This window comes from Dendropsophus ebraccatus, chromosome 9 (genome assembly GCF_027789765.1).
Source record: "Dendropsophus ebraccatus isolate aDenEbr1 chromosome 9, aDenEbr1.pat, whole genome shotgun sequence".
NCBI classification, from domain to species: Eukaryota; Metazoa; Chordata; class Amphibia; order Anura; family Hylidae; genus Dendropsophus; species Dendropsophus ebraccatus.
Window position 1 is genome coordinate 49,344,535 of NC_091462.1, and position 10,153 is coordinate 49,354,687.

General features: G+C 41.0%; 1 protein-coding gene across 1 annotated transcript; it reads left to right on the forward strand.

The window, feature by feature from the left end:
• The first annotated feature begins 8,095 nt into the window (after window positions 1-8,095).
• On the forward strand, window positions 8,096-9,946 carry LOC138802085 (uncharacterized). The gene is made up of 3 exons (XM_069985225.1): window positions 8,096-8,380; window positions 8,611-8,757; window positions 8,899-9,946. The coding sequence occupies exons 2-3, from the start codon at window positions 8,648-8,650 to the stop codon at window positions 9,785-9,787; spliced, it is 999 nt and encodes a 332-aa protein (XP_069841326.1). The 5' UTR covers window positions 8,096-8,380; window positions 8,611-8,647; the 3' UTR covers window positions 9,788-9,946.
• Window positions 9,947-10,153: the final 207 nt, after the last annotated feature.

The following is a 10,153-nucleotide window of genomic DNA, read 5'->3' on the forward strand; positions in this document are numbered from 1 at the left end:
ATGTGGATTGGCATGTGTATATTCTATACTTCTGAAGAAATAGGGGGTTTGTTTTTTCTTTTACTTTTCTGTATTCTACCAGCACTAAATCCTTCCCACGTGTGTGTGTTTGTGTATATACAATGATACATGTATTACATATTGAATATAATATTGAAGGTAGAGTAAAGCATAAGTTATGTACATTTTTGGTAATTGAATGAACATGAAAAATCATTTATTATTGTGGCACAACTATACATATGAGAATCCAATAGATAAAAAGCAATATACTGCTGGCTGGCATACGTTGCACTATATTTGCCACTAGGTGGTGCTGTCTAGCTAAAGACAAAGGCAAAGCTCAGCATATCGAGAAGTGAGTTACAATCTAAAAACCGTTTGTTCTTTTTTAGCTATCTGAATATCAGAAAGCCTAACATGCAGTAACCCCTTAATTCGTTTTTTCCTCCTCGTGTTTAAAAGGCCATAGCATTTGTATTTTTCCCCCTACAGACCTACACTAGCCCTTATTTTTTGCACCACTAATTTTACTTTGCAATGGCAGACTTAATTTTTGCATAAAATACACTGTGAAACCAGAAAAAAATTAAATGCGTGGTGAAATTGAAAAAAAAAACGCAATTCTTTTTATTTAAAGTGGCTTCATTTTTACGTCGGTCGTCTTATGGTAAAATTGACATGTTATATATGTTCCTCAAGTCGGGATAATTAAAACCATATGCAATTTGCATAACTTTTATATTTGATGGCTTTTAAAAATTTTATTTTAACTTTTTGCTGAAATTAAATGTTCTTTAAAATCGCTCTATTCCCACCCTTATAGCGCTTTTATCCTTTGGTCTATGGGGCTGTGTGAGGTGTCATTTTTGGGAGATCACACACACACACACACACACACTAGACACCAGGGAAAGGAGCTGTCATGTTTGACAGCTGCTTTTAACAGTCTTAATTAGCGGGAGCCGCAGTCCCGAGCTGCAGATAGCAGTTGGGATCGGCGCAGTACAGAGCGACGAGATGGCGTAAATGTACATCATCCATCGTTAAGGGGTTAAACCCAGCAATGTAGGAATATTTTATCAGACTCTCAGCATCATATTAATCTACAGTGCCTTGAAAAAGTATTCCTACCCTTTAAACTTTCCCACATTTTTTCATGTTATGTATCTTATTTGGATTTTATGTGATGGACAAATACAAAGTAGCAAGTAAATGGTTTTCAGAATGATTTCAATTTAAAAAATCTGGATAGTGTGGCATGTATTTATAGTGAACCACATAAAGGGGGTGATTTATCAAAGGGTGTAAAATTTAGACTGGTGCAAACTGGCCACAGCAACCAATCACAGCTCAGATTTCAGCGCTGGTGAAAGGAAAGAGGAGCTGTGATTGGTTGCTGTGGGCAGTTTGCCCCAGTCTAAATTTTACACCCTTTGATAAATCTTCCCCATAGTGTTTTGCAGTTGTGCCATGCTCCTTCCATTTTCGGGTGAACAGTTCTCTGTGGGATGTCCACAGCTTGGGATAATTATTTATAACCCCACCCTTACACACAATATTTCCCCCTGGTCTATTTTTTTGTTACATTGGACTTCACCTTTAAGTTTGTGAGTGGGGCGTGAAAAAGGGATGTGAATACTTTTTCAAAGCACTGTATGAGCATGGAGTTTGTTTGGGCATCAGTTTCCTTCAGGTTATGCGGCGGTCTCTCACATTCTAGATATATTGTATATTACACTGTCATCCTGTTAGGGCGGCCACTGCTTAGAACCACAATATTAAGAGGTCTTCTTGGCCCCCTCTGAGACTTGTGTAACAAGCATAGCTATGATGCAATCGTTTTCATGCAACTTCCATAAAAGTCCATAGGACTTATTGAAATAGCATAAAATAGCCAGTTCAGACTCATGACTATTTCCAGTGAAACATGGCGGAATGGGGTGTGGGGTGGGATCTCCTCAGTCAGATTCCACTAACAAAGAGAAGCACTGATAATAATAGTTATATATAGCCATTTTTACTGCACATAGTGTATGGGAGTTGAAGAACGAGGAGAGGCGGCATGGGCTTAGTATTTTCAGCTGACAATATGGCCGCATTTGCACCTCAAAAAATGTTGTGTGAACATATCCTTGACATGGGACCAGCAATGTTTGGAGTATGTGTATAGTGCTGCAGAGTTATATTGGAGTACATCATGCCATAAATTGTACCTCACAGGACAATGTCTAGAACCTAGGGTTACCCCTCTGGATCTGGCATGGCTGGAAGCTTAGGATTTGCCTTTGGGGTTATCCAGCACTACAAAAACATGGCCACTTTCCTCCAGAGACAGCCCCTCTCTTGTCTCCAGTTTGGGTGAAGTTTTGTTACTCTGTTTCATTGAAGTGAATGGAGCTTAATTGCAAACCGCACCTGAACTAGAGACAAGAGCACAAGAGTGGTGCTGTCTCTGGAAAAAAGTGGCCGTATTTTTGTAGCACTCGATAACTTCTTTAATTCTAGGCAGATGCATGGTGCTAAGTTGCTGGCATTGGGCAGCACCCAAAGTACCAACAGATACAAAGCCATGTGAACTCTAACTCAAAGATCCTTGTTCTTATAGCATCTTAAGCCATTCACAATGTATTCATAGATGTGACATAAAAATATAGATGATATTATCTTGTTTCATAATTTGTCATAAATCATACTCATAGCCCTAATACTTCACATGTATGTCATCCTAATGATGATTTATACAAGAAAAGACTAATACTCACATTTCAATGGCTTCTTATTTAGAAGAATAGGAGTCTTGCTCAAATTTTTCTATATTTACTAAATCTTTCTATTTTTATGACAAACAATTATGGAAGGAATGTGTACAATGTTTATATGTTAATATCTTCTCATAATCCCAATTGTCACGGGAAAAAAAAAAGATTTTCACATGTTCCTCATTTGACCATGGTTGAAATACTAATCCTGTCAATTACCCCTTAGTAATGTGGCCTAGTTTAGGCCTCAATCCATTTTTCTTTTCTTTTATCACAATAATCTAAAAGTTAGTGTTGAGATAGATATCTAGATATAATGGGAGGAAAGTTAAAGGGAATCTTTCAGCACCTGGGCTGGTCCCGAGGTGCTTGACAGTGTAGTAAAGGTGTATGTCTCTTAATGTATGTGGTACCTTTCTTTTAGCCATCGTTGCAGTATCTTTTTCTTATTCTTGCCCGTAACTTGAGGCAAGGTAACTTGAGGTGAGGTGTTCATGCCCCACTTAAGCACGCCTCACCACCACTTTCTCCTCCCTGTTTGCAGCCCGTCCCGGCCTCCTGCTTCCTGATGACGTTACTAGAGAGGGCCGCACGCCGACTTGCCAGTATGCACACAGGCCCTGGATCTGTCGGGTATTGCGTGCTCCTGTATCCTGAATCGCCGTACCGCAGATGAGCGGCGCAACTGTGGCCACTGGCTTCAGACCATTGGCGTGCCTCCGCGCTACAGCACATGTGTGATTCAGGACGCAAGAGCTCGCAATACCTCACAGATCCAGGGCGCATACTGGCAAGTTGGCGTGCGGCCCTTGCCAGCAACGTCATCAGGAAGCAGGAGGCCGGGCTGCAAATAGGGAGGAGAAAGTGGTGGCGAGGCTTGCCTAAGTGCGGCACGAACGGCTCACGACTACAAGTTTTGGGCAAGAATAAGAAAAAACTACTGCACCTTTGGCTAATAGAAAGGTACCACATACATTAAGGGACATACACCTTTACTACACTATCAGCACCTCGGGACCAGCCCAGGTGCTGACAGATTCCCTTTAAAGACAAAGAATTTCAAATCTTAATTGCAGATGATGCTCTTCTTACCTTGTCTAATTCACATGTCCCCTTTTAAACCTAAATGCCTTACCAGAACTTGGTTGACTACCACTAAAACTTAAATCCACCCCGTCACCACCACCATGAACCATTCCCCTATATCTTTTGATTACTCAAGAATTACTGCTTAGAAAGGAAAAACAAACCTAAGATGATAAAGCCAGGGATACATGTTACACCAGGGTCCTTTGACACACACATATTATCTGACAGATTTTTTAAGCCAAAACCAGGAACAGACTATAAACAGAGAATAGGTCATAAAGGAAAAAGTGAGATTTCTCCTCTTTTCTCCACTCCAAACTGCTTGTACCTTTGGATAGCTTTTTTTAATCCAAGATCTGTCCTGGGTTCCGTTTGGCAGGTGATGCAGTTATTGTGCTAAAAAAACAACTTTTAAACTAGAAGCCCTGTGCCCTACGGGAGTGGCCTGAATTGTGTATGCATTAGGCTGGCACAACCTCTGTCCCTCCTTCATCAGCTGTGTCAGCCCGGCACATGGGCTGGATCGTTCAGCGTGGAGAAAATGTTCCAGTGGCATTCCTAATGATGAAGAGGGTGGGGAGGGGGGAAGGAGGGGTGGTGCAAAGTTAGGGCACAGATACTCCCATAGGGCACGGGGTTGTAAGTTTAAAAGTTGTTTTTTTGGACAATAACTGCATCACCTGCCAAATGGACCCCAGGACAGATCTTGGATTAAAAGCAGCTATCCAAAGGTACAAGTGGTTTGGGGGGGGGGGGGGGGGGGGGGGGGTCAGATTGTAGGTACAAAGTTGCTTTAAATGCAGTTGAATTGTAATACCACACACAACCTGGGGACATGGGGGGGTGCTGTTTTTGCACGTAAGTAATTATGGATAACCCCTTTAAATTTTGTTCTGATACACCTTTACCACATTCACACTTCTACGTGTCCTATAGCAAGCAGAGTGAAACTACTCATTACATTCCTGTTCTCTATGACTTGCATGATGTTAAAGCCTTAAATGTTGTAAATGTTTCCAATTACTGACGATTTTTTTATGTCTGAACTAATATTGGAAAACTAGAAAAGGTTTTTACAGTAATTTTTTTTCACATAAAACATTGTTAAGCAGCAAACGGTACAAAATAGGAGCTATCGGACACTGCAAAGCTTGCTCTAGTGATTTGCTTTCTGAGTATATACCAGACACAATATGGTAATCTGATATAGTAAAAACTCTCCTGCTGCATTACAGAACTCAGGGAATCAGTAGTCATCATAGTTACCTTTACAACCTAGCTTCTTTATAATATAGCTTCATAAAATTTTTTTACCTTTACAGTGAAAAAAAGTGTAAAAAAAAAGTCAACAAATTCCCTTTTGGTTGATGTGTGTGGAAAAAAAATTTGGGTTTTAACCCTTAGCTGCATCAACGCATTATTGTATAACGGGAGATTGGGAGCTGTCCTCCAGTTATACTGGGCGTCGCTCTGTTACTACATGTAGCAGAGGGCTGCCGCTTTATGCCGGCACAGCCTGTCCGCTATGTCCGCATGAATTAACCCCTTAAATCCTGTTTTCAAATCTGAAAAAGGTCTCTAAGGGGCTTTGAATTCGGTACCTGATGGTCCAGTGGTGATCGCTGGTGTCTGATCCCCCTCCTCGTTGGATCTGTAGGCCACAAGCCTCACACATTTGTGTGTGGGCTTTTTGGTATGCTCACCGATAGAGACTTCCTCCTGCAGCCTCTATCAGTCAATCGCCAATATTTATTATAGCTCTCTTATAAGAAAGCTAAGGTCAGTGTAAGGAACCAAATTATTACTTAAAGCGTAACTGTCATTTCAGGGTCATTTTTCTGAAAACATTAAATATCAACAGTACAAGCGATTTTAAGAAACTCTGTAATAGGTTTTATGTACTAAAAGAGTTTCCTTCTGGACTGAAAAAGCAATCTCCCAGCCTCCCCCCTCACATCAAATGAAGCAGGATTTCTGTCTCCATTATGTGGCTATGGAGAGGGGAGGGGCTGTTAGGAGTGACTGAGCACGGAGCAGTCCTGCAAAGCACAACACCCTGCAATCTTCTCTCAGTAAGTTCATAGATAAGCACTGACCTTTCTGACACCTGAATTTAGCGTTTTAGGTGCCCAGAGAGTCTACAGACAGCTGACCTTCATGTCACCTCTTCCTGCTCCCTCATCTCCCTCAGCCCCTCCCCCCTTCATAGGCTTACAATGGAGAGAGCAGAACCCGTCTTCACTGACTTCTCTGTAATGATGTGTTTGCCTGATAATGCACAGATAAGAAGTCAGGGGGGAGGCTGGGAGATTGCTTCTTGAGTACAGAAGGAGGCTTTTTTGGCTGATGAAACCTGTTACAGAGTTTCTTAAAATCGCTTATACTACTGATTTCTGCAATAAAAAAAAACATGACAGTTACGCTTTAAGTAGTCTCCTATGGGGACTAAAAAATGAATGTAAAAAAAAAAGATAAAGAACAATAAAGTTTTGTTGAATGAAAAAAAAAACATTCCCATGGTAAAAGTTAAACTCATCCCCGTCTCCCATTTTTCGAATAAAAAAGCGTAAAGAATCAAACAAAAATTGTGAATTTGTGGTTAAAAAAAAAATAATAAAGAGCGATCAAAAAGTCCAATCCAGTACTGTACAATCCAAGTGGTACTGATATGCAGACCATGGCGCAAAAAAAAAAAAAAAAAAAAGCCCTCATATAGCTCCATAGGTGGAAAAATAAAAGGCACTTTTAGGCCTATTCGTCTTTTGGAAAATGTTTAAAAAATTTGGAAGTTGGTTTTCCTATCATTGTAATTGTAACAACCCAGAGAATGAAAATAATTTGTCAACTGTTTGTTTAATTTGTTTAACTGTAAATTGCATTGCGTAAAAGAAATTTCCCAAAATTACCAACATTTATATTTTTAAAAAATTTTACCTCACAGAGATTTTCTTTACCGCCATGCATTTTATGGTAAAATAAAAGGTGTCATTACAAAGTAAATTAAATTTTACAAAAAATAAGCCCTCATAGGACTTTTTGATGGAAAAGTTATGGATTTTAAATGTGAGGAGAAAAAATTAAAATGCGTTTTGTTTTTTATATTTCTTTCATAGTTATTTAACTTTGTAATATATTTTAAAAAATAAAACATTTTTTACATTTTTACATTGGCTAGCAACATTAGGTAGCGACACAGCATCTCTGCTTCCACCTATGGCTGTGTCAGGGGTTGCAAGGCTACACAAGTTCTCGTCCCCGCTAGAGATGAGCGAATACAGCCATAGGCTGTATCCCAGTTTTCCAGGCGGTCCTCCGGCTGTATCCACCCTCTGCACGGAGCAGGCAGACAGCGGCAGTCAGAAGCCGAGAGTTCAGGTTCATACGAACCCGAACCTCAGCAGGTCCCCTAGATCTCTAGTCCCCGCATAGTAACATTTTGCCGATGCTGCTGCACCAGTACTGAGCCTCCCCTAATGCCCATGCTAATGAAGCCTGTGTTATAAGCGGTGCAGCTGCTAGTAACACTTTTATCCCCTATCTTGTGGATGGGGAATAACTTTGTATCTTTAGATAACCCCTTTAAATATTGATTTGTTAGTGTGCATTCACATTGCTCATCCAAGCACATAAATATTTTAAAAAATCTCAAAATCTGAGCCCAATGCTTTCCTTTATCCATTATATGCACAATTACAAATGTAAATGTACTATTTATGACCTTTTAGATTAGAATTTATTATAGATTAAGGCCGGTTTCACACGTAGTAACAGTGCGGGCGTTAAAATTTCTGTCCCGTACATCTCCGGGTGGTCTGGCGGCTGTATTTGAAAACCACTTACGGTCTTATCGTAAGAGTCCGGCCGTAGTGTCATGATGTGTCTTGGCTTGTTTGGCCCCGCTCAAAAGCATGTATTTGATTCATGAATCTGCCCCCGGGCCAAATAAGCACACCCACATCCCTATAAAATCTCCGCCCACTCGCGAAGTACGCCCATATGCTTGTAGTGTTTTGAATGCCAAAAAAATAAAAAAAAAGATGTCTGATGGCGCTAATAATGCGCCCTATGGGCCAGCCCGGCGTATGAGGCTGCGCCGCAAGCACCAGCTCGTGGTGCTTTCGATCCTGTGGAAGATGCGTAATTATTACCAGCGTTTGTGTGTAAGTCTCTATATATTTTTTTTTTTTTTTTTTTTTTTTTTTTAAAGCTTTATGTAACTTATTTCAAACTAGCCTTACAAACTGTTTAGGCTTATAATCCGTAAAACATTGATTTAAATGTATTGTTTATGCAAGCTCCCTTAAGTACTGTTGACCAAAGGTCCTTAAATGCAACTGTGTAATAATTTTGTGACTAATTGAGATGTCTTAAAAATAATAAATTTAATTTTTTAAAAATTCTTCTCAGAGGCAAAAAGACGCAGAGCAGCGCCGTCTGCAGGAGGTGGGACGGCGATATTGGGTCCACCCCATCAATGTTCGGAGGGAGACCCGGGGCCACATTGGTTGCCTGTATGATGATTTGCGACGGTATGTCGATTTGAATACATCCAAGTCGTCAAATCTTTGAATGTAATATTGCAAATGTAAAGGTTACTGTCCACAAATGTTTACCCCAAAGTCCATAATTTTATTATGTTTTTTGTTTATCCTTACAACGTTTGATGTTAATTTCAACATTTGTAAACCGTATGACATCTTCCTATGATGTGTGTTTGTGTGTAATATTAGTGATCAATATTTTTCTTAATTTGTTGCAGACATCCTGACAAGTTCCAGGACTTCGTGCGCCTGCCTATGGAGGCCTTTGATAATTTACTTTCCATTTTGACCCCACATCTCCAGAGACAGGACACCTACATGCGGAAATCCATCCCTCCTGTGGGACGTCTGCTCATAACGTTAAGGTGAAGATGCTTTATTTTAATGCGAACTATTTGTTCATGTAATTGTAGTTAAATCTAATATAGTGTTAAAATATGTAATAATTTAATATGTAGCTGAATGTGAAATAGAATCATAAAATACTATTTTTCATTTTTTCACAGATTCTTGGCGACAGGGGAGAGTTATGTATCGTTGCACCTCCAATTCAGGGTTGGTACGTCCACCATCTCTGGAATTGTGAGGTGCACGTGCGCCGTGATCTGGGAGCATTTGCAGCCCATCGTGATGCCCAGTCCGACCCGGGAGATTTGGTTGCAGTCAGCAGCAGGCTTTCAGTCTGTGGCCAATTTCCCCAACTGTATAGGGGCGGTTGATGGTAAGCACATACGTGTGAAGCAACCACCGCGATCAGGATCACAGTATTTCAATTATAAGAAATTTTTTTCTGTGGTCCTGATCGCGGTTGTTGATTCCACGTATCGTTTCCTTGCCATCGACGTCGGCTCCTATGGCAGTACTGGGGACTCCCGGGCGCTACTGAGATCAGAGTTTGGGCGGCGCATACTCTTAGATCACGTGACTCTACCTCCTCCCACTCCTCTTCCGGGTACCACGCATCCCGCTCCATTCGTCATGGTAGGGGATCAAGCCTTCCCTTTACTCAACAACCTGCTGCGCCCTTACCCACGGAGAGGGCTGGATGAACGGGGGAGAGTATTTAACCGGAGGCTGAGCCGGGCACGTAACTTCGTGGAGTGCGCCTTCGGGATCATGACTAGTCAGTGGAGAGTGTTTACCACTGCCCTGCAGTTGAAATTGGCCACAGTTGACATGGTCATTAAAGCTGCCTGTGTTCTCCACAACTACCTTCGGGACTATGCTCCCACCCCGGAGGTGAACGTGGAGACACTGCCAGCTTTTAGTGCCCCTATCAACTATGGCCAAGGGAGACAACTCAACCGCGGGATAGTGGTCAGGAACCTCTTTGCTGACTACTTCATGACTCCTGAAGGCGCCGTGCCCGTGCCCCTTTCACAGCCTCCCTTATGAGCCACGGCCACAGGACTGATGTTTTCCCGCATGTATGTCACCTGTCTCTGGGATGTGTGTTTTTTTATTTTCTTTTGTTGTTTGAACCCGATGTATTGGTTGATATTTAATTTTCATTCTCTTTTTACTAAAACAAAAAATATATTTTCTTATTCGACTAAACAATGTGTCTGCCTTTTCAATGTATGTAAAACATGTTGTGTGTTCCCACATAGTAGTGTTCGAAAATACACATTACCTCACTCGATATACTACTGGCCAGTAATTATCGAGCATGGTCACATCATGCTAATGTTAATTGTATAGTCCTTTGAACCTAGTGTGCTGAAAGATTGATGTGATCAAAACATGTGCATTTCCTATGGA